We start from the raw sequence: 25,272 nt of genomic DNA, 5'->3' as shown, positions 1-25,272 counted from the left end.
GTAGGAACCTTGGAACATTTATTTGTTGACTGGTCATACAGTAAAACATGTTGGGCTGATATCCACAGCTGGTTGTCTTTAAAGATTGATAACATTCCTACATTTTCTAATAAAGATATCCTCTATTATATTCAGACATTGTTAACCTTGTTATAATTTTGGGTAAATTTATACTTGTAAATGAAAAAAACATCAACCCCTCTTTTTATGTCTTTGTGTTATTTAGTCAATTACTTTAAATCATTAAAATATATGGAAAATAGAATAGAAAGGCCAAAAACTTGATTTGGATATATCTAAAGTCTTGCTCTTTTAATGTCTCTTGCCTTGCCTGAGCTATTTCTATGTTCACCTGATTTTTGTTTTCTTTATTTGATGTATGGAATTTATTTTCTGTTAATTAGTTAATGTAGATTTGGTAGTGAAAGTTGAAAGTTGGAGTGGTGAAACAATTCTTTGTTATATTTTCTGAACTGAATACACAAACTTTATTCAAATGTAAAAATGGGTCCCTGGAAGACTGTTGGAGCTAAAAAGTTACCAGAGAGTGTTTCACTGTTGCGGGCCCTCCACCACAACTTCTCGCACAGCATTTTATCTTCCAACAGTTTTACAGGGACCAAATTTCCTCTGAGGACAGTTTGTTATGTATAGAGTTATGAACATATACCACTGAATGTGTACATTTCTCCAACTTTCACATTTCTCTATCAAAAATCCACAGTGCATTTTGAAACATTCCAGCACTGAAAGTTTCAATCAACATTGTCCAAACTTTATATTTGAATGTGTCATTTACCAATCTATCATCAAACTATAATGAAGTGCACAGAGACCAGAAAAATGTTTGTTGAGGAGCCATTTCCTGAATTACAAGACTCGTCAACAACAGTCAGGAAGTCACGAAGACTTCATGTTCAGAAATAACTTCAACATTTTCTCCCTATGAGTCTTCTTGTTGTAGTCCTTATGTCTGCCCTGAAGTTTGAGGTTATTTTCATGTATTTCCATAAAGTCTAAAGTGTCAGACAGTCTGAGTGTCTCAGGATCCTCTGTGTTCATTTAGTGATCATTAGAGGATTTATAACATTTCACACCAGAAGAGTTTTAACTTTAAAACAACAAAGATTCACTTTTACACTGTTCTCCAATGTTGTTTAGTCTTTAACTTAATAAAACACGGACACACATACCTTAATGCTCCAAATGTCGTCGCTGAAAATTTAACTTTCGTTTTTCAGCCCTTCAAAATAAAAGCATTAAAAGTAGAACCATCCAATAGTATCTGTCTGCAGTCTGAGAAATCATGGAGAAAACATGCTCAACTCCTTTTCAACGTCAAACTACATTTTTATTTTAATTGACACAAGGACGTTTCGATCAGATGCTCTTCTTCAGCGTGTAAAAGGCAATGTTCTCAAATATACACAGGTGGGACTAATTTATACTTGTCTACATTATAACATGTTTATTTATGAAATACATGACTCAGGAAGTTCCTCTAGCCACATCAAATCTGTCGTATCCTCCAAAGTGTAAAGAAAGAGTCCTGCAGCCAGTCTCTGCAGACGGTTGGATGGAGCTGAGAGTAAATAAAAAAAAAAAAGATATTTATTTTGATAAACAAAATTTCATTAAAAATACAAAAATTATGAAATCTTAGAGTGTAATAAACCCAAATAATTTCAGTAAGATGACATAATTCTCTATATGAAAAGTAGAACTATATAGTTTTCACTTCCTCCAGAACAAAATAGAAAGATCTCATTCTGTTATAATAGAAAGCATAGACGACATGTGAGCCACATGGAGTCCTGGGTGGTGTGGGTTTACTCCGAGCACTTCGGTTTCCTCCCACAGAAACAAATCATTTGAAAAATAATCACAATAAAAAATTACAATTCATTTGAAAAAAGAATCATCTCTGTTTTAATACATTTCTTCAGATTATTTCTAATATGTATTTGTGTCTCACATTTTATTTCTGTTCTGACTCTGTCCATGGTTCTGATGTCTGCTCTCTATCACTTGCATTGTTTCTGTTTTTTATCATCACTTTATAAAGTAAACGCTGGGAAATGATATTTTGTGGTCCAAACAACAAATGAATTAAAGATAATAATAAAACAGGAAGATTAATGAATATCATGGAAGGGGACAAACAAACAAAAAGGCAAACCGACATGAAGACAACACCTCACACTTTGTCCATCATGACTTGTTGCTCAGTGTACATAAAAACAAACAATTCAGGTGGAAGCCTTTTCAAAAGTTAGTATTGCACTATGGTAATAAGTAGACGGAAATGTGTTATTTAATCTGAACTGAACTGTATTTTAGTCCTTTGGTGGACTTTTCTAGTCCCAGTAACCCTTTAACCCCAGGTCCACCATGCCCAGGATCCACTGCAGTTTGCTTACCAGGCGAAGGTAGGCGTGGACGATGCCATCCTCTATCTACTACACAGGGCTTACTCTCATCTGGACAAAGGGAGCGACGTGATGAGAATCATGTTCTTTGATTTCTCTAGCGCCTTTAATACCATCCACCCCCTCCTACTGAGAGACAAGCTGACCGAGATGACGGTGGACTCGCACCTGGTGAGACGGATCACGGACTACCTCACAGAGAGACCACAGTACGTCAGACTGAAGGACTGCACATCTGACTCTGTGGTCAGCAGCATCGGAGCACCACAGGGGGCCGTGCTCTCTCCTGTCTTGTTCACCCTGTATACCTCTGACTTCCAGTATAACTCTGAACTCTGCCACATGCAGAAATACTCGGATGACACTGTGATAGTTGGTTGTGTCAGGGATGGACAGGAGGAGGAGTACAGGAGCCTGATAGGGGACGTGATGCAGTTCAAACCATCTGCAGCTGAACACCTCCAAGACCAAGGAGATGGTGGTGGACTTCCGAAGGAACAAGCCACATCCCCAACCTGTTTCCATCGGGGGGGTCGACGTGGAGGTGGTCAAGACCCATGGGTACCTGGGGCTGCAGTTGAACGAAAGGCTGGACTGGTCATCAAACATGGACACTATCTGCAGGAAGGGACAGAGCTGTCTGTATTTCCTGAGAAGGCTGGGGTCCTTCAACATCTGTAAAAAGCTGCTGCAGATGTTTTACCAGTCCGTGGTGGCCAGTGTCCTCCTCTATGCTGTGGTGTGCTGGGGAGGAAGCAACAAGAAGAGGGATGCAGAACGGCTGGACAGACTGGTGAGGAAGGCTGGCTCTGTGGTGGTCACAGAGCTGGACTCTCTAGTGACAGTGGCAGAGAGAGAGAGTGAACAGAATGCTCTCCATCATGGACAACACCCACCACCCTCTGCACAGCACCTTCACCAGGCAGAGGAGTGTGTTCAGTGGCAGACTGCTGTCACAATCCTGTTCCACAGACAGACTTAAGAACTCTTTTGTCCCCCCTGGCCATACGGCTGTACAACACCTCACGGTTATGGCAGGGGGAAAACACACACTTGGACTAAATCTTCCTTTTTCGATTTCCCATCTGCACAGCTGTCCCAAGAGAGTCAGCCTCTAGTTGGACACTTTAATGATCACCTCAATTACTTAAATAGCACCTTTAATTTAATGTGCACTGCCTGTTATTTAATTTAATGTCTGTTTTTGATAACTCTGCACTATCTGCCTTTTTAAACATTGCTGTACAAATATAAACAACACAACTTCAGAAGGTCAACACTTTTTTATATTTTTTATATTCAGGTCTAATTACAGATTTTTCCCTCAACTGTTTAAAGGTTCTTGCTTTAAATTTCACATATATTTTTATCCCTGCACGGGTTCTGTACATTTCTTGTATAAATCTATTTTTAATTGCACAGTTTAAGTTTGTTTTCATCTAGGGGTATTCTTTAAATCTTTTATCGGGTTAATATATATGTATGGGGGGGGTCGGTTTTGCAGCATTTTTTTGCGGCTTAATTTGTAACAAATGTTTCATGTAATGGCAATTTTCCAATGTTTTCCTTTGCTCCAATTCTTGCCAATAATACACAGGTAGGGGTGAAGTCTTACGCAGATGCAAACAATGATTTTCCAGCCGTTGTTAAAGTTGAGTTGAAGGTTTATTGAAGTGACTTGATGGAGATATGAGAACCAAAAAACATACCATTTCCAGTGAAGCGTAGCCAGTAGAATTAATGCATTGTAGTTTGTCTGAGTGCTGGTCTGAAACATGAATGCCGGTCTGGTGAGAACTGTCTGTGCTCCCCGTACCTGTGCCCTCCCTTTCCTGTCACCTGTGCTACTATATATACACGCCCCTGTGCATTCAGTGTCCCTATTGGAAAATAATATATTCAGATAAATCTAATTATAAAACATGCCAACGATAAACACAAAATGGCTCCTACATTTCATGTCATGTACGTCTTGTAACCTGCTACTGGATGCTTTGAATTTCCCTCGGGATCAATAAAGTATCTATTTATCTATCTATCTATCTAACCTTAATCACATGCTTTTCATGAACTTTTAAATCCAAGTGTCAGATTCTGAAATGTCAGTTTTATGGCTGTGTACTGCTGCTGACCTCTAGTGATCAAAGACAGAACTGTCTGAGAGTCTCAATTTGTTTCTTCTTGTTTCTCCGGGGTCTTCCTCAGGTGTGGGAGGATTGCGGGGAGGCTACAGAGAAGGACTTTCGGATCACCTCAAGGAAGTTCTGGCAAACCGTTCTCCGGCTCAGGAAGGGAAAGCAGGGCTTTCCCCGGGCTGTTATCAGCAGGGATGGAGAACTGCTGACCCGGACTTGGGACATCGTGGGGTGGTGGAAGGAATACTTTGAGGAACTCCTGAACCCAACCAACACATCCTCTGAAGTGGAGGCAGAGTCTGAAGATCTGGGGTGAACCTTACCACTAACCTTAGCAGAGGTCACTGAGAAAGCTCCTCAGTGGCGCCAGGTGTGGATGAGAGTCACCCTGAGATGCTAAAGGTTCTGGACATTGTTGGGCTGTCTTGGCTGATATGTCTCTTCAATGTCACGTTGAGGTCTGGGACAATGCCTGTGGGGTGGCAGATCTTCATTACCAATCTTCATTCCAACCCTCTGTGGTTACGCCATAGACTGTAAAAAGATGCATTATGGGTAGTGACTGAAAAAGTGGCCGCTACTCCTTCACATCTAAAGGAGACAGTTGAGGTGTTTCGGGCGTCTGATTGGGTCTCCTGGACGTCTCCCTTTGGAGGTTTTTCGGGCATGCCCGACCGGGAGAACCCCCTGGGGTAGACCCAGAGTTCACTGGAGGGATATCCTTTCAGTCCTGGGAACGCCTCAGAATCCTCCAGGAAGAACTGGAAAATGTTGACGGGGAGGAAGTCTGGGTTGACGTACTTCTCCTGTTGCCACAGCGACCCGACCTCGATAAGTAAGAAAGTGTACCCTTGGTGATTTTTTTTATATATGCGCTGATATAAAAACAAAACTTTTTTACAAAATATTTACTGGAGAAACCACCATTAGGATCATTTAGATATGGTGTCATCATGAAGGTTGTCCAGTAGAGGGCGCTCCTGATCCACAGTGAACAATACTCTACTTATTTTTTTATATTTTCTCCATCTATAACCCTTATTAATCTGTGTTGTTCAATTGAATTTAAGTCTTACTGTTTTATATATTTAATCTCTAAAGTGTTATTGTACAATTTCACTAATTGATTATCAATGATTAATTAAAAAGGAATAAAATAAGATAAATATGAAATGACTCGAGCAGAGAGTAAAACATGGATCAGCTCAAGTGAAATAAAAAAAGTATTCAGAGTTCTTCCTCCAGGTGATATATTCAGTATGAAACACAGAGCTTTACTTCAGAAACAGAACTGAACTTTTGACCTCAGAGTTCTTACTGTCTTTAAACTTACAAATATTTTAACTGTTAGCTCAGTGAAGTTAAAATAACAGAAACTCAAACAGTTCTGTTTTTGACCACCAGAGGTCAGCAGAGCACAGATATTCAATAGTTTGATGTTATTGTTCAAGAATCAAACACTTTGATTTAGTCAAATCCTTTTATTCATCCCTTTTTACAACAGTAACAAGAACATAAAGAGTCAACATTTAATCTTTAAGTCCCTGCAGTTATTAATTTAAATATATTTAATTCTCACTTCTTTGGTATTTCTAGCTGACCTGCAGACATTTCTATTCGCTGCTTTGAGGATTTTTCTTTTGGTCATTTTAAATCAGTATCAGGATTCAAACCTGCGACCACTTCAACAAAGACTGAAGCCTCTCTTCATGAGACTGATATATTATTTTAAAACATTAACTTGATTTATTTTCTGAAAACAGAATCAAAAACATAAAGAGTCTACGGGACATGTAACCTCACACAGCACTCTGACATCTCGTGTCATACATTTAGTTCAATCAGAAATAAAGAGTTTAACAGAAAGACATCACATGAATTATTTTAACATAAAGTGCAACAAAGGCTTTTTTACAAACCCAAAAGTAAATAAAAAAATAATAAAAATCATCAAAAACATCTGAACTCATCTCAGCTCACACTCATCTATACACATTCACACCCTGATGACACAGCAGAGGAAGTTATTTGGGGTTAAATGTAAGAAACATCAACATGTTGCTGCAGGAGCTGGGGATTGAACCCCCGACCTTTCACTTGGGAGACGACCGACCACCACTGAACCACAGCCGGCCCAAGAAATAAAAGGGACAATCTTTAATTTCTAAAAGATTTAAACTTGATGGTGAGAGAGCCGATGGAGCGCTGATGAAAGTGTTTGTGTTCAATCATCGTCTCAGAAAAACAAAACTGGACCAGATATAAAAACAGATATAAATATAAACAGATATATACATATAAACACATATATATATATAAACAGATATACACATATAAACAGATCTCAACAATGTGTCAGGATCCAGCAGGTGGACCAGAACAGGATCCTGGAGATGATTCACTCTGCAGGAGTTCAGTCTGAACCGTCTCACCCTGAGGAGAAAAGAGATTTAGTTTAAATCAAACATTTAGTAAATCTGTAAAAACAGGACAGAGTTGATCTCAGTCAGTCAGAGAACATTTGATCAAAGCTCTGCTGGCTCACCTTCGACTCTTAGGAGTCATCTGACTTCAGACTCTTCAGGGTTTGTTATCTAAGGTTCACATCTTCCTATTCAGGAAACATTAAAGGTCCCATATTATGCTTTTTCTGGTTTTAAATGCCCTTTAATGTGTTTTCCAAGTGTCCTGTGCATGTTTAGGCACATCTATGTGCAAAAATTCAAAGTCCACGGAAACGCAGCTTCTCCTACCTCCTCCTGTTAGCTGCAGCACTAGCTGCATATAACGCTCGGTTCTAACCCCCCTCCAAAAAAAATTGCCAGCGTGATGTCATTGTCAGTGTGAGATCACTGATCTAAGCCCATTGGCTCGTTGTGGCAAGCCCAGCAGCTCATGTTGTATGCCCGTTAACTTCTGTAGCACGCCCACGATATGCCGCAGCCTGCGGTAGCACAGTAGTGCTGAGGTGCTAATGTTTTTGATCCCCTAGGAGCCAAAGTGGCTGCTATGGTAAAGGGGCGGGACATTTCCGAGAACCGTGCTGAGCGACTGACCAATTACGGCAGAGCCAACAGGCCGACCAATCAGATCAGACTTGGCACACGTGGGGACTCTGAACGTGGGCACTTCAGAGCCTTAGAGAGAGAGTCAGAAGCGAGCCGGTGCATGGAGCGGCAGTACATGAAAACAGACACTTTTTAGAACTTTAGCTATTGTGAACATACTTTAGTAGGTACATAGATGAAATATATGAACCCCAAAAAGGGCATAATATGGGCTCTTTAAAGTAAGAGAGACTTAAAGAGAGTTTAAAACATACCGGGTAGTACAAGTCCTGATTGTCTTCTGTTTCCTGGAATAAAACATTAGAAACAAAAATCAAATGAATGAAGAAACAGACCATAATATCTATAAAATAAACATGATCATGTTTCATTGTCACAGTGGAAACCTTACCTGAGTTTTGACGTCTAATCATCCTCCATCCCAGATAACACCCTCCAAATACAAAGACTAAAGACAGCACAACAATCACACAAACAAGAACAACACCGACTGTTAGTCCAGCCCATTGTGGCAGTAGTCCTCCACACTGAGCGTCCTCTGTCTCAGTTCCTGCTCTCCGCAGCTTTAAACCCCATGATTCACATCTGTAATGATAGAGGGACAGTTATTACAGGAACATCTGGAGAGTCCATGTGTGATGTGAAGCTTCACTCACTGTTTGTGTTTCTGACAAGATGGAAACGTCCCATCTGAAAATGTTCCATCAGAGCAGGTGGAGCACACGGTGTCTGTGGAGGAAGTTCCTGCAGGAAATACAGAACACATGAGAATATTACACAGAGGTTGTTTTAGACATGAACACAGTCCCTCTATCACCGTCCACCATACGTGTTCATGAAGAGTTCTTCAGATGTCAGCTAACAGGAGGAGGTTGTGTTTATCAGCTGTTTTCCAGAGAACAGAGCTGCAGTAAGAACCAGGTTAGCATATCTTAACATAAAGACTGGAGTCAAGAAGCTCCCTAACTAAGCTCCGCCCTCATCACGTCTTTGTATGTTCTTATTGATTCCATGACGGGGTAAGAATGGTGTCCCAGTCTGTGAGTTCACATTGAACTCAAACTGTCTGTGTGTGATGAAGTGAAATGTGTTTAACTAACCGTGTTCTCTGATGTATTCTCCTGGTTCACAGCGTCTGTGTTTCTTTGCTTCCACACAGTCGTCCTTTCTCGAGTCTGAGCAGTAAAATCCTTCCAGAGGTTCACAAACTGTGTCTGATACTATCGTACACGACGTCTTCATCTTCAGACCAGAACCTGTCGACACAAACACAGAGGTTATTTATGAACTACTGTACTTCTGCTCTACTAAAGAACAGTTTGGTGTAAGGAAATAACAAGTACTCAGATGATCATCTCTGTGTTTGAGGCTCAAACTCAAACTAACTGAAGGTTAGAAAGCTGGTTTTACAGTGATGACTGTTTAGTAACATGTTCTGATCTTTATTTAGTTTGATAATAATGTCAGAGATCTACCTTCATCACAGCTTTTACAGTCGTAGCACCGTGTACGGGAAGTCCGATGGTCCATAAAGGTTCCTTCAGGGCAGAGCTTGCAGAGAGTATTTCTGAGCTCTGTGCAGTCGGCATAAACTCGACCTCCTGTTTGAAACAACAACAAGACATTTTTTTTTAGATGAAGAAGAATTATCCGTCTGAGAGAAAAAAGGAGGAACAAGAAGACGGTGGACAGTTGGACATAATGGGGATTAATGCTGGTTGGAGGGGCCCCCTGTGAATTTATGACTGGGCCCTTACAGACTTGAGAAGCGGTACCGAGAGAGAGAGAGAAAAGAGAGCAAGAAAAGAGAGAGAGACAGAGAGAGAGAGAGGGAGAGAAATGAGCATGGATGTTGACAGTAGATTTACATTTCATATTATATTCCAGGCTAAATGAAAACGTTCAGGGCGTGATCTTACCAGGTGGACACATAGGACAGCATCCACCAGGTGTCTCATAACTGTATTGACCACATGTCAGAGTTTGACCTGTGGAGACGTTCAGCAGGAGAATCTGTGAAGAGAAAGAGAAATGTTCTCACTGAAGACAAAGTGTACATGAATACAGAGAGAAATCTAAAATCATCATCCAGTCCATGAAGAGAGAAGAGGGAAAGAGTTCAAATCTTCACATCTGAAGTTTGTCTGTTTGTGTGAAGAAGAATCATTCAGAACAAATATTTACACAGATAGAAATGTTGAAGAGGAGAAATATAAAAGCTCAATCAGTGCTCAGATAATTCAATAAGATCATTTACCAGAAACACTGCAGCTGATCCAGGTCTCATTCTCTCTGTAACAGAAGACCAGCACAGATTCCTCGTCTGTTTGAACCAACGCAGATTTAGGACCAAGAGAAATGTAACTCCAAACCAGGACAGGTAACACACTCCCAGAGAAAAGTGTTTTCAGCTTCCTGCAGTCAGAGAGAGATCACCATCATCATCATCATCATCATCATCATCATCATCAGGACAGATGCAGATTGTTACCTGGTGTAAAATGTCTCAGACATGAATCAAAATGAAATACAGACATTCAGCAGGAGAAAGAGAAAAGTTAGTGTAGCAGACCCAGATGGAGGAATGAGTGGCTCTTTTCTAAGTGAAGTGGTGCATCCGAATTACCAAGTACCTAATCAATCTGTCAGTCGGCAGTACCTACTATCCGAGCTGTATACTGTTTAGTACCTACTGTTCCCAAAAAATGACCACCGAATGACCACGAGAGTTCAGTATACTGAAACTCCGACTGAAAAGTACTGCATACTGAACTGTGGATATTATATTATATTATATTATTATATAAAGTACTGCATACTGAACTGTGGATATTATATTATATTATAAAGTACTGCATACTGAACTGTGGATATTATATTATATTATAAAGTACTGCATACTGAACTGTGGATATTATATTATATTATATTATAAAGTACTGCATACTGAACTGTGGATATTATATTATATTATTATATAAAGTACTGCATACTGAACTGTGGATATTATATTATATCATAAGGTACTGCATACTGAACTGTGGATATTATATTATATTATAAAGTACTGCATACTGAACTGTGGATATTATATTATTATATAAAGTACTGCGTACTGAACTGTGGATATTATATTATATTATAAAGTACTGCATACTGAACTGTGGATATTATATGATATTATATTATAAAGTACTGCATACTAAACTGTGGATATTATATTATATTATAAAGTACTGCATACTGAACTATGGATATTATATTATATCATATTATATTATATTATAAAGTACTGCATACTGAACTGTGGATATTATATTATATTATAAAGTACTGCATACTGAACTGTGGATATTATATTATATTATTATATAAAGTACTGCATACTGAACTGTGGATATTATATTATATTATATTATAAAGTACTGCATACTGAACTGTGGATATTATATGATATTATATTATAAAGTACTGCATACTAAACTGTGGATATTATATTATATAAAATTATATTATAAAGTACTGCATACTGAACTATGGATATTATATTATATTATATTATAAAGTACTGCATACTGAACTGTGGATATTATATTATATTATAAAGTACTGCATACTGAACTGTGGATATTATATTATATTATATTATAAAGTACTGCATACTGAACTGTGGATATTATATTATATTATATTATAAAGTACTGCATACAGAACTGTGGACATTATATTATATTATTATATAAAGTACTGCATACTGAACTGTGGATATTATATTATATTATTATATAAAGTACTGCATACTGAACTGTGGATATTATATTATATTATATTATTATATAAAGTACTGCATACTGAACTGTGGATATTATATTATATTATTATATAAAGTACTGCATACTGAACTGTGGATATTATATTATATTATATTATATTATTATATAAAGTACTGCATACTGAACTGTGGATATTATATTATATTATTATATAAAGTACTGCATACCGAACTGTGGATATTATATTATATTATTATATAAAGTACTGCATACTGAACTGTGGATATTCACAAAGGGCCAGGGTTTTTGAAGCTTTATTTTGTTAATGCAGTTCACAAGAACCACAAGAGCTGTACATAAAGAACAACAAATAGCAAATAAACATTAAACTAATGACATATAATAATACATTGGTTTTATATAGTGCTTGGCTATGACAAAAAAAACAATTGTTGATGAAAAACACTAAAACGAAACTCATTTGTTGCTCACACACATACTCACGAAACACACACACACACTCACAAAACAAACACACACACACTCACAAAACACACACAAAACACACACTCAAAACACACACACACACTCAAAACACACACACAAAACACACACACACTCACACTCACAAAACACACACTCACAAAACACACAGAGATAACAGAATGTGTACAGTAGCCTACCTTCCAGGAGATTCAGATGGTGCGGAAGGTGGTTAACTTGTGTTTTTCATTCTATCGCTTCCATTCCAAAGTTTCGTGAGAAACAGGTAAACAGGTAAACAGGTAAGACCGGTAAGACGCAAAACTCGCCTTCAAAATAAGAGCACCAAAAACACATAACACAAATAATCAGAAAAGAGTAGATATTTTTTTACATTAGCTAACATTACAGATCCCTTAGCATTTTAAGGGATATTTTACACACACAAATCCAACATTTAAGGCTGACAATATTTTTTGTTTGTTTTTTTCTCATGAGGTCTTTTACAGTTTGTTTTCACCGAAGACTAACTAATGAATTATTACAGGGGTGCCCAAACAGTCGATCGCGATCGACAGGTAGATCGCTGACTGATTCTCAGTCGATCGCGAGATGTTTAGTCAATATAAAATACAATTGTAAAATAGAAAAGTGATTTCAATTTCATCTCATTGCACTGTTTCCCACACACGATACCTGTGTTGGGAGCCCAAGTATACTTCCGACCTGTTTGTATTTAATTTTTCATTTATTCATGAAATTGCTGCGTGCATGAGAGAGCGAGCGGCGGAGATAGAGAGAGAGAGCGCGCAAGAGAGAGAGAGTGCAGGCATGCGTAAGGACGTGCAGGTAAAACCGGGGGGGTAAATGTTTTACCAAAAAGTCATATATAGAAACTATGCTACGAGTATTAAGCGCATTTGATGAAGCTGCAGCTACTTTTCTCTGCTCCTCTCTGCTGTCATGACTGTGAGCATCGCGGGGGACGAGACACACCAACATACAGCGCAAACGCACACACACACACTTGCACTGGAGCGCCAGCCACCACGCGAACCTTTTCACTTTTAGTGCTACAGCACACAGTTGATCCGTGATCTTTACGGACCGAGGCGGGAACACACGTGACCCGGTCAAACGGTCGGTTGGACTTTACTCCGTTCACTCTCACCGTGTCTGCAGCTAATTTAACAAAAGCAACATCATCTCACAGCAGCCTGCTGTAGTCTGTGAACATCTCCACACAGATTAAAGTTGTTTGTTGTGAACAAAATTAAGGGAAAACATGTGATATAAATACAAACGTAATATTAAAATGTAGCCTACCCTAAAATAAGAGTTTAAAAAAAAAGTATGTCGATATTGCATTATTTTTTACAGAACTCTCATTTATTATATCTGATATTATTTTCTGTTTGTTGTTTGAGTATTAAATGCGTTTGTAGGCTGTCGGTAAAGGCTATGGCTCACTATGTGGACTGGTAGATCTCGGCAGACTGGCAACTTTAAAAGTAGATCTTGGTTCAAAAAAGGTTGGGCACCCCTGAATTATTAAATGTAAGTTAGCTGAATGACTGACTATGAATACACCAACAAGATCTGTAAAAAGGATCTGACAGTAAAGTCCAAAACATACAACGGAGAAGAGGGGCCATGTTAAAAAAAAAATTAATAATTTCGAGATTAAAGTCGTAAATTTACGAGAATAAAGTCCTAAATGTACAAGTTCGAGACCAGCCTGCACGAAAAGGATGAAAGTAGAACTCTTAAAGGGTTACTTCACCCGTTGAAACATGAATCTGTATTGACATTGGGTCATATATGTAGAAATGTGAAATACATTTTGAAGTTGGTGCCTTCTTGGCCGAGAAAAGGCAGAAAGTGTCTTTTTGGCTCATGTTGATGAAAGACACTAAATCCCAGAATGCACAGCACCGCAGGCCACTCCCACTAAGGTCCGAATCAGAATCAGAAATACTTTATTAATACCAGAGGGAAAATCGATCGTTACAGTTTCTCCAAAATATACAATATAGCAGTAGAAATATAGTAATAAAAACATTTACAGACATATTTATTTCAACACATAAGACCGTTTTCTCAACTGATTCAGAGATTTCTTCCAGAATTGATCTTGGAAATTCCTGTCAGAAAACAGACTCTATGTCTGAGTCCATAGGCAAACAGTGAGAGCACCGACACTACCAGTCCGCCCCAGCTCGAGCCGGCCCGGCTTATCCTCCGCGGCCAGACAATTCCTGCCGACAGGCCGGTCTTGTGTCCCGGCGAGCGGCCAGCAGCAGCCAGCGGCCACAGCAGCCAAAACACAATACCAGCCTGTCGGCAGCAGCCGCCTCGCCGCTTTATTTATATTTACGCCATTATCAGCTTTCTCCATTGCGCCAGCATAGCTTCCAAGCAATATGGCGGACGTTAAGTTTCGATTCTGGGAGTGAGTTCCCACCCACTGATCTGTGATTGGTCTGTAGCTTCAGTGGTCGAAAATATGAGGAACCCGCTAACCACAACAGCTTCCAGTGACGCAAAAATCGTCATTTTGCGTCACTTGAAGCTCCTTTTCAGACTCAGAAATACAAAGATTTCCATCTCAGGAGAAAATGAGGGCGGGATGCACGACCATTCAAAAATACTACCAGGTTTCTAATGATACAAAGATTAATGCAAATGGGTGAAGTATCCCTTCAAAGTCTTTTCCTCTGCAGACAACTTCCTCCAAGTCAGTGTGGTTCTTTCTTCAGTATCTTTTCAGGGTGCTGATATTTCATAACAATGTGAAGATGATGATGTGCCAAAAGCATGTGTAGTTTCATATGTGCATAAGTAAAGCCCCAACACAACTATTTGTGTCTGTTATCGGTCTGCCTTGTTAAAGTGTCTCATGTGCAGAGCCAGTTTGTGTCCTGTTCATCGTTTTACAGATAAACAAGGTCTTGCTAGCAAATTTACGACTTTAATCTCGAAATTTATAAAAACTATATTTTTTTAACATGACCCTAATCCTCAGTCGTAAAAATCATTATAATATATAATTATGTCACAACATGCCTTCATATATATTTTTGGAAAACAAGTGTTCAGACATATTATTTAGAAAAACACATTTCAGACTATTTATCATCAGTTAGTTTAGCTTTTTTTGTTTAACCAGGAAAGAAACCTGTTGAGATTAACAATCTCTCTTTGAGTGTCCTGGCCAAGACAGGCAGCAGCACGATTAAGAGAGTTTCACAACGAGCAGCCAAGCATTCAAATACAAAATACATGATTAGACATAAACAGATAACAAATCTGAACAGCACGTTTGTCAAATATCCACGAATACATCAGGGAGAACATCTACAGCCAGATGTGTCTGCCTCCAAGTCATTTAACTTTAAATCTGAGGTTTTATTAACTGATATAAAAGACTGAGCACACGCACGCACGCACGCACGCACGCACGCACGCACGCACGCACGCACGCACGCACGCACGCACGCACGCACGCTGGCTGTTCTCCCACGCTGGCTCAGCTGATCCCATCTCTCCTCTGTTACGCCTCTGTTATTGTTACATGATTCCTTATTGTAAAAAACAATCTATTCTTAATTAGTCTCAGTGAGTGTCTTTAGTGCTAGGCCAGTGAAACTCTAGCTGGTGTGAACATTCAAACACAGGGATCCAAAAGCCATTTAACCCTGTATTTGGTACAAGGTCAAGTACAGGGATGAACAGATGATTTTCTGTGCAATAAAGAAAAGGAAATTCATCACATGGCCCACACAAACTTTGGAGATTAATTAAACAGAGGGGAAGCAATGAACTTACGGTAGGCTACCTGGGCTCGACATTATAACTGGCCCGGACAAATGCCAGACAGAGTCCTGGCAAGCTGATTACACGTTCAGCTGGTCCGCTCAGGCCAGTTCAAATACTGCCTTAAAAAAGAACAAACAAAAACCAGTAACACGTTCTCAATTTCACAGCGCTTACAGTCATGTGTTTTGTCAGTAATTATTTTGACAACTTCACACTAACAACCCAGCATGAAAGTTTTGTCAATTCCTTATGCATGTCAAACAATGAAATAGAACTTCTCAAACTTCTTATTATGCACACCCAATCCAACCTATAACACATTCTATATTTAAATTAAGAGATTACTCAGTTTTAACTGAGTTTGAAAAAAAAACAAAAACAAAACATACATAAAATACATCTTTAGTGAATCTGTGTAACATATTTGCTCAAAAGATAAACAGTTCATCAAATAAATAATTCAAACAAACCTACTGGAGTGCAGCGGCAGCATGATCAGACACAGAGAGTGGAAACGGCCACACCTGGCCTTTAAATAACCTGCAAGCTCCTCCCTACACTGATTGACACCACCTACTGCAATCTCAGTGAAGCTTTAGGGTGAGATTTTGAACACTTCATCTTAATTAACTCTTATATAACAAAAAACAATTGTAAAAACTTATATATTTAACATTAACTTCTTGGTTTATTTTCTGAAAACAGAATCAAAAACATGAAGAGTCTACGGGACATGTAACCTCACACAGCGCTCTGACATCTCGTGTCAAACATTTAGTTCAATCAAAAATAAAGAGTTTAACAGAAAGACATCACATGAATTATTTTAACATAAAGTGCAACAAAAGCTTTTTTTACATAACTGGATGTATAAAGTGAACAACTGTACAAGGAACAATAAAAAAATCATAAAAATGATAAAAATCATCAAAAACATCTGATCTCATCTCAGCTCACACTCATCTATACACATTCACACCCTGATGATGCAGCAGAGGGAGTTATTTGGGGTTAAGTGTTTCGTCCAAAGAAACATCAACATGTTGCTGCAGGAGCTGGGTATTGAACCCCCGACCTTTCACTTGGGAGACAACCGACCACCACTGATCCACAGCCGGCCCAAGAAATGAAAGGGACAATCTTTAATTTCTAAAAGATTTAAACTTGATGGTGAGAGAGCCGATGGAGCGCTGATGAAAGTGTTTGTGTTCAATCATCGTCTCAGAAAAACAAAACTGGACCAGATATAAAAACAGATATATACATATAAACAGATCTCAACAGTGTGTCAGGATCCAGCAGGTGGACCAGAACAGGATCCTGGAGATGATTCACTCTGCAGGAGTTCAGTCTGAACCGTCTCACCCTGACGAGAAAAGAGATTTAGTTTAAATCAAACATTTAATAAATCTGTAAAAACAGGACAGAGTTGATCTCAGTCAGTCAGAGAACATTTGATCAAAGCTCTGCTGGCTCACCTTCGACTCTTTGGATCCATCTGACTTCAGACTCTTCAGGGTTTGTTCTCTAAGGTTCACACCTTTCTGTACAGGAAACATTAATAAGAGAGACTTTATTAAATCATTGAACATAAAACAGATTGAGAGTAAAGATAGTTTAAAACATACCCGGTAGGAGACTACTGATTGTCTTCTGTTTCCTGGAATAAAACATTAGAAATAAAAATCAAATGAATGAAGAAACAGACCATAATATCTATAAAATAAACATGATCATGTTTCATTGTCACAGTGGAAACCTTACCTGAGTTTTGCTGTCTAATCATCCTCCGTTTGAAATAACACACTCCGAGTACAAAGACTAAAAGAATCCCAACAAGCCCAACACCAACACCACAGATAATCAGTGCAGTCCTGTGTGACACTTTTCCTCCACACTGAGCGTCCTCTGTCTCAGTTCCTGCTCTCAGCAGCAGCAGACCCTCTGATTCACATCTGTAATGATAGAGGGACAGTTATTACAGGAACATCTGGAGAGTCCATGTGTGATGTGAAGCTTCACTCACTGTTTGTGTTTCTGACAAGATGTAAACGTCCCGTTTGAAAATGTTCCATCAGAGCAGGTGGAGCACACGGTGTCTGTGGAGGAAGTTCCTGCAGGAAATACAGAACACATGAGACTATTACACAGAGGTTGTTTTAGACATGAACACAGTCCCTCTATCACCATATATACAAAATGATGTCATGTAATCATCTTATCAGTTGGTCAAACACATTTCAGCTAACCAAAGGCCCAACTAGAGACAAGAGTTGGAAATTAGAATAGCTATAAGCTCTCTGTGCAGCACATCAGTTTCCTGCTCTGTATTCAAACTATGTTAAATTGCATCGTCCCTATTAAATAAATTTTAAAAAAAGCCTCGTGTTCAGAATGTCATTGGCTACAAGAAACGTCAGTCGTCAGCATAGTGGCGTGCAATTGGTCGGGTATAGATTCATCAGAATACAGAATCCTTTCATCTCATTGGCTGTAATAGACTGGGAACTGAATGGAAGGTCCTAATTTGCCAAATGGGGTGCCAATCGAAAGGTTAGAGTTTTGAGTATCCTAATTTTTAAAAATCATTCACAAAAATGAATCATCACAGAAAATACAGCAGGAAATCTGGAACAGCGGTGGACAATTTGAATCAATCTGTAGATCTTTATTTATGTGATGTGTTTGGATTCAATCTTCCTCTAGATTTGGATGGTTGGGACTCGTTCTGACGCAGCAGGACCGTTTTTGTTGGAATATTACGATCCAGAGAGTTCAGAAAATCTTCAGATGGTGACTCATAAGACAGAAGAAATGACTTCTTTGTCAGTGGTCTGTAAATAATCCTGATTATGACAGAACAGACTTCCAATAAAAGTGAAATGTGTTTAACTAACCGTGTTCTGTGATGTATTCTCCTGGTTCACAGCGTCTGTGTTTCTTTGCTTCCACACAGTCGTCCTTTCTAGAGTCTGAGCAGTAAAATCCTTCCAGAGGTTCACAAACTGTGTCTGATACTATCGTACACGACGTCTTCATCTTCAGACCAGAACCTGTCGATACAAACACAGAGGTTATTTATGAACTACTGTACTTCTGCTCTACTAAAGAACAGTTTGGTGTAAGGAAATAACAAGTACTCAGATGATCATCTCTGTGTTTGAGGCTCAAACTCAAACTAACTGAAGGTTAGAAAGCTGGTTTTACAGTGATGACTGTTTAGTAACATGTTCTGATCTTTATTTAGTTTGATAATAATGTCAGAGATCTACCTTCATCACAGCTTTTACAGTCGTAGCACCGTGTACGGGAAGTCGGCTGGTCCATAAAGGTTCCTTCAGGGCAGAGCTTACAGAGAGTATTTCTGAGGTCTGTGCAGTCTTCATAAACTTGACCTCCTGTTTGAAACAACAACAAGACATTTTTTATTCTTTTTTCTTTTCTGTTGTTTGAACAATCAGAAGAGACAGAGTTGCCTTTTTTCCACATGGACGCTTCAACAACATGAAACTTCTCCTCCTTCAGTAACTTATGTCAGCGCGGAGAGAGAGAGAGAGAGAGAGAGAGAGAGAGAGGCTGCTTGTCAACTGACAGCCCAGTAGGTCTGAAAAACTTTAAAACACAGCTGAGTCCAAAATCTGTTTGATGTAATCATTTAGTGGAGGTTGAGCCTGCCCATGTAGGACTTTATACATCAAACAGGCAATTTAAAATGTTTGGAAGTTGTCAAAGCTTACTAGCCTGTATTTTCGGAGGAGTAACATCCTTCTAAAATACGAGCTACAATTCTACAATTCACTTATCAGACGCTTTTATCCAAAGCGACGTACATCAGAGAGTAAGTACAACACAAGCAAGGAGAGAGAAAAAAGGGAACAATGTCAGTAAGAGCAAACGATCAACTTTAAGTCCGATTGGACACACAGGTGCTGACAGGAAGTGACCAGAGGCAAAGCACAACATTGAGGGCAGTTTTTGAGAGCTCTAATCAGTATAGAAACCATCTTATAAGTCGTCGTTATCAAACAAAAACCATCATCATCATCAATAATATGGAGACTATCATCATTAAGTTAGTAAGTATTCATGAAAGAGCTGGGTCTTTAGCTTTTTCTTAAAGGTGCAGAGGGACTCTGCAGATCGAATGGAGTTTGGATGTTCACTCCACCACCGGGGGGCGACAGAGGAGAAGAGTGTAGTCAGAGACTTAGGACCCTGTTGTGAAGGTTGGATCAGACACGTTTCATTGGCAGAGCGTAGTGGGCGGGAGGGAGTGTAGACCTGGATGAGAGAGTTAAAGTAAGGAGGAGACGTTTTTGTGTCTGTTTTGTAAGCGAGCAGCAGAGTTTTAAATTTGATGCGAGCAGTAACTGGGAGCCAGTGTAAGGAGATGAACAGCGGAGTGACATGTGCTCTTTCAGGAAGGTTGAAGACCAGTCGTGCTGCTGCATTTTGTATCATCTGCAGAGGTTTGATAGTGCATGTAGGAAGACCTGCCAGTAGAGAGTTACAATAGTCGATGCGTGATATCACAAGAGCCTGTACCAGGAGCTGTGTAGCGTGTTCTGACAGGTAAGGTCTGATCTTCCTGATGTTGTACAAGCTATCATGCTTTGTGATACGAAAAGGTTTCTTGTCTATTATTTGCAGAGCTTTTCCATACAGAGACTCAACATGTTTCATTGTTGTTGATCCTGTAAGTGACCAACTGCTCATGCAGTAGTCAATGTGCTGTGCAGAATGCCATTGGCCCGGGTGGTACCATCGCCTCTAAGGTGGCTGCGAGACTAGGTTCTTTGTTGTCCATCTGCTGGGTTTTATGCCGTCGGCTCGTAACCACTGGTGGGACCGCTGCTGCTTCGGTTTGCATGTTCTCTCCATGCATGTGTTGGTTCTCTCCGGGTACTCCGTCTTCCTCCCACAGTCCAAAGACATGCTGGTTAGGTTAACTGCTGACTCTAAATTGTCCATAGGTGTGAATGTGAGTGTGGCTGGTTGTCTGACTCTATATGTCAGCCCTGTGAATGGCTGGTGACCAGTGCAGGGTGTCACTTTCTCTGTAGACAGCAAAAGGCAGGTGCTGGAGTCCCTGTTTTAGTCTTTGTGTGCAAGTGCCTTATTAATATGCAAAAAAAGCAAACTACTCAGAAACAGTGACATAAGATTAGAATGTTAATCTAACCTGATAAACTTTAATTAAAGATTCTTTAACATTCATGTGGATCTTACCAGCTGGACACATAGGACAGCATCCACCAGGTGTCTCATAACTGTATGGACCACATGTCTGAGTTTGACCTGTGGAGACGTTCATCAGGAGAATCCGTGAAGAGAAAGAGAAATGTTCTCACTGAAGACAAAGTGTACATGAATACAGAGAGAAATCTAAAATCATCATCCAGTCCATGAAGAGAGAAGAGGGAAAGAGTTCAAATCTTCACATCTGAAGTTTGTCTGTTTGTGTGAAGAAGAATCATTCAGAACAAATATTTACACAGATAGAAATGTTGAAGAGGAGAAATATAAAAGCTCAATCAGTGCTCAGATAATTCAATAAGATCATTTACCAGAAACACTGCAGCTGATCCAGGTCTCATTCTCTCTGTAACAGAAGACCAGCACAGATTCCTCGTCTGTTTGAACCAACGCAGATTTAAGACCAAGAGAAATGTAACTCCAAACCAGGACAGGTAACACACTCCCAGAGAAAAGTGTTTTCAGCTTCCTGCAGTCAGAGAGAGATCACCATCATCATCATCTTCATCATCATCATCAGGACAGATGCAGATTGTTACCAGGTGTAAAAAGTCTCAGACATGAATGGAAATTAAATAAAGTTCTTTATGAACTGGATCTTACCAGGTGGACACATAGGACAGCATCCACCAGGTGTCTTATAACTGTATGGACCACATGTCAGAGTTTGACCTGTGGAGACGTTCATCAGGAGAATCTGTGAAGAGAAAGAGAAATGTTCTCACTGAAGACAAAGTGTACATGAATACTACCTGATGATGATAAATCTGTTTAATATTTCACAGAGTAAAAACAGTGTGAAGTCCAAACCATGAATACGATATTATCAGGATACTGGAGTCAAGATACGATATAATATAATTATAATAACCCAGATAGAGACAATACACTTGGAGTAATAATAGCAGACGAACTCAGTGTTCTAGGATAGACTTTTGGCTAATAACGAGCAATCTAGTCGATATGTCCTCAGACTGTGACATCTGTCCTTCTCTTACTGATCACTGTGTAATGACTCTATGTAGTTAATACAATAACAACATACTAAAATAAGGGCCTTTAATCTGGAAGTGTAACAATAGTGTATTAAAAAGCAACTCATTTTGCAAAAGGACCCTCTCCTTAATCAAAAAGGTCGAACTACAAAGTTATTTATCCCCATTGAATAAATGGGAATGGATTAAATATGATGTTAGAAAAATTGGCATTCACTGAATAAAGAGGGATACCTATTTACCTTTGAAGAATTTACAACAAATGATCTAAAGTAACATGTCATATTCTCTGTGTGTACCTTTCTTGTTTAAAAGTTGGTGAAGTTGATCTGTTTGATAGACGCTGAAACAGTCTTTAAACAGAAAAACAAGAGACTTCAATACTAGCTCTGGTAACTTTGACGACACCTTGAGAAAATTGTGTTTTTCTTTTTATCTGTCATGTCCAGTTACTCCTACGCTCAAAGAAACACATTTTAAAGTTGCATGTGCAATCGACCCAGTTTGTGATTTTTTACACAAAAGGCTCCATTTTGAAGTAGATGCCTGTGCTTTTTGCTCCTCAGAGGTAGGAACCTTGGAACATTTATTTGTTGACTGCTCATACAGTAAAACATGTTGGGCTGATATCCACAGCTGGTTGTCTTTAAAGATTGATAACATTCCTACATTTTCTAATAAAGATATCCTCTATTATATTCAGACATTGTTAACCTTGTTATAATTTTGGGTAAATTTATACTTGTAAATGAAAAAAACATCAACCCCTCTTTTTATGTCTTTGTGTTATTTAGTCAATTACTTTAAATCATTAAAATATATGGAAAATAGAACAGAAAGGCCAAAAAACTTGATTTGGATATATCTAAAGTCTTGCTCTTTTAATGTCTCTTGCCTTGCCTGAGCTATTTCTATGTTCACCTGATTTTTGTTTTCTTTATTTGATGTATGGAATTTATTTTCTGTTAATTAGTTAATGTAGATTTGGTAGTGAAAGTTGAAAGTTGGAGTGGTGAAACAATTCTTTGTAATATTTTCTGAACTGAATACACAAACTTTATTCAAATTTAAAAATGGGTCCCTGGAAGACTGTTGGAGCTAAAAAGTTACCAGAGAGTGTTTCACTGTTGCGGGCCCTCCACCACAACTTCTCGCACAGCATTTTATCTTCCAACAGTTTTACAGGGACCAAATTTCCTCCGAGGACAGTTTGTTATGTATAGAGTTATGAACATATACCACTGAATGTGTACATTTCTCCAACTTTCACATTTCTCTATCAAAAATCCACAGTGCATTTTGAAACATTCCAGCACTGAAAGTTTCAATCAACATTGTCCAAACTTTATATTTGAATGTGTCATTTACCAATCTATCATCAAACTATAATGAAGTGCACAGAGACCAGAGAAATGTTTGTTGAGGAGCCATTTCCTGGAAGATTACAAGACTCGTCAACAACAGTCAGGAAGTCACGAAGACTTCATGTTCAGAAATAACTTCAACATTTTCTCCCTATGAGTCTTCTTGTTGTAGTCCTTATGTCTGCCCTGAAGTTTGAGGTTATTTTCATGTATTTCCATAAAGTCTAAAGTGTCAGACAGTCTGAGTGTCTCAGGATCCTCTGTGTTCATTTAGTGATCATTAGAGGATTTATAACATTTCACACCAGAAGAGTTTTAACTTTAAAACAACAAAGATTCACTTTTACACTGTTCTCCAATGTTGTTTAGTCTTTAACTTAATAAAATATGGAAAGAAAATCACGGACACACATACCTTAATGCTCCAAATGGCGTCGCTGAAAATGTAACTTTCGTTTTTCAGCCCTTCAAAATAAAGCATTAAAAGTAGAACCATCCAATAGTATCTGTCTGCAGTCTGAGAAATCATGGAGAAAACATGCTCAACTCCTTTTCAACGTCAAGCTACATTTTTATTTTAATTGACACAAGGACGTTTCGAGCAGATGCTCTTCTTCAGCGTGTAAAAGGCAATGTTCTCAAATATACACAGGTGGGACTAATTTATACTTGTCTACATTATAACATGTTTATTTATGAAACACATGACTCAGAAAGTTCCTCCAGCCACATCAAATCTGTCGTATCCTCCAAAGTGTAAAGAAAGAGTCCTGCAGCCAGTCTCTGCAGACGGTTGGATGGAGCTGAGAGTAAATTAAAAAAAAGATATTTATTTTGATACACAAAATTTCATTAAAAATACAAACATTATGAAATCTTAGAGTGTAATAAACCCAAATAATTTCAGTAAGATGACATAATTCTCTATATGAAAAGTAGAACTATAAAGATCTCATTCTGTTATAATAGAAAGCATAGACGACATGTGAGCCCACATGGAGTCCTGGGTGGTGTGGGTTTACTCTGAGCACTTCGGTTTCCTCCCACAGAAACAAATCATTTGAAAAATAATCACAATAAAAAATTACAATTCATTTGAAAAAAGAATCATCTCTGTTTTAATACATTTCTTCAGATTATTTCTAATATGTATTTGTGTCTCACATTTTATTTCTGTTCTGACTCTGTCCATGGTTCTGATGTCTGCTCTCTATCACTTGCATTGTTTCTGTTTTTTATCATCACTTTATAAAGTAAATGCTGGGAAATGATATTTTGTGGTCCAAACAACAAATGAATTAAAGATAATAATAAAACAGGAAGATTAATGAATGTCATTGAAGGGGACAAACAAACAAAAAGGCAAACAGACATGAAGACAATACCTCACACTTTGTCCATCATGACTTGTTGCTCAATGTACATCAAAACAAACAATTCAGGTGGAAGCCTTTTCAAAAGTTAGTATTACACTATGGTAATAAGTAGACGGAAATTTGGTTTTTAATCTGAACTGAACTGTATTTTAGTCCTTTGGTGGACTTTTCTAGTCCCAGTAACCCTTTAACCCCAGGTCCACCATGCCCAGGATCCACTGCAGTTTGCTTACCAGGCGAAGGTAGGCGTGGACGATGCCATCCTCTATCTACTACACAGGGCTTACTCTCATCTGGACAAAGGGAGCGACGTGATGAGAATCATGTTCTTTGATTTCTCTAGCGCCTTTAATACCATCCACCCCCTCCTACTGAGAGACAAGCTGACCGAGATGAGGGTGGACTCGCACCTGGTGAGACGGATCACGGACTACCTCACAGAGAGACCACAGTACGTCAGACTGAAGGACTGCACATCTGACTCTGTGGTCAGCAGCATCGGAGCACCACAGGGGGCCGTGCTCTCTCCTGTCTTGTTCACCCTGTATACCTCTGACTTCCAGTATAACTCTGA

The 25,272-nt window shown here is 38.8% G+C and overlaps 3 protein-coding genes across 9 annotated transcripts in view; all 3 read right to left on the bottom strand.

Annotated features, from left to right (window-relative positions):
* Window positions 1-10,472, bottom strand: part of LOC109981531 (tumor necrosis factor receptor superfamily member 5) — a 56,753-nt gene extending 46,281 nt beyond the window's left edge. For 3 of the 4 annotated variants that reach the window (XR_010667503.1, XM_065960985.1, XM_065960986.1), the window contains exon 1: window positions 1,194-1,218. Coding sequence is in view for 1 of the 4 variants with exons in the window: in XM_065960984.1 (XP_065817056.1) it covers window positions 8,289-8,376; window positions 8,733-8,888; window positions 9,108-9,233; window positions 9,552-9,645; window positions 9,890-9,919 (494 nt within the window). In the remaining 3 variants the exon portion in view is untranslated. Of the gene's footprint in view, window positions 1-1,193; window positions 1,219-8,288; window positions 8,377-8,732; window positions 8,889-9,107; window positions 9,234-9,551; window positions 9,646-9,889 lie in introns of those variants that run through there. The other variant, XM_065960984.1, reaches the window with a different exon arrangement.
* LOC109999381 (tumor necrosis factor receptor superfamily member 14-like) overlaps window positions 1-25,272 on the bottom strand; it is a 71,424-nt gene that overhangs the window by 22,088 nt on the left and 24,064 nt on the right. The window lies entirely within an intron of this gene.
* LOC136176979 (tumor necrosis factor receptor superfamily member 5-like) overlaps window positions 15,576-25,272 on the bottom strand; it is a 94,473-nt gene continuing 84,776 nt past the window's right edge. Inside the window, exons 1-10 of one of the 4 annotated variants that reach the window (XM_065960975.1) lie at window positions 23,738-23,784; window positions 21,567-21,660; window positions 21,275-21,432; window positions 18,980-19,105; window positions 18,605-18,760; window positions 17,734-17,821; window positions 17,472-17,662; window positions 17,336-17,367; window positions 17,186-17,251; window positions 15,576-17,073 (exon numbers count right to left, since the gene is read on the bottom strand). In XM_065960975.1, coding sequence (XP_065817047.1) covers window positions 16,996-17,073; window positions 17,186-17,251; window positions 17,336-17,367; window positions 17,472-17,662; window positions 17,734-17,821; window positions 18,605-18,760; window positions 18,980-19,105; window positions 21,275-21,432; window positions 21,567-21,589 — 918 coding nt within the window. In that variant the 5' untranslated portion in view covers window positions 21,590-21,660; window positions 23,738-23,784 and the 3' untranslated portion in view covers window positions 15,576-16,995. Of the gene's footprint in view, window positions 17,074-17,185; window positions 17,252-17,335; window positions 17,368-17,471; window positions 17,663-17,733; window positions 17,822-18,604; window positions 18,761-18,979; window positions 19,106-20,936; window positions 21,546-21,566; window positions 21,661-23,737; window positions 23,785-25,272 lie in introns of those variants that run through there. The other 3 variants (XM_065960976.1, XM_065960977.1, XM_065960978.1) reach the window with 3 other exon arrangements.

This window comes from Labrus bergylta, chromosome 12 (assembly GCF_963930695.1).
Source record: "Labrus bergylta chromosome 12, fLabBer1.1, whole genome shotgun sequence".
NCBI lineage: Eukaryota > Metazoa > Chordata > Actinopteri > Labriformes > Labridae > Labrus > Labrus bergylta.
The sequence above is the reverse complement of the archived record's forward strand: the minus strand, read 5'-3'. Positions and strand labels throughout refer to the sequence as shown.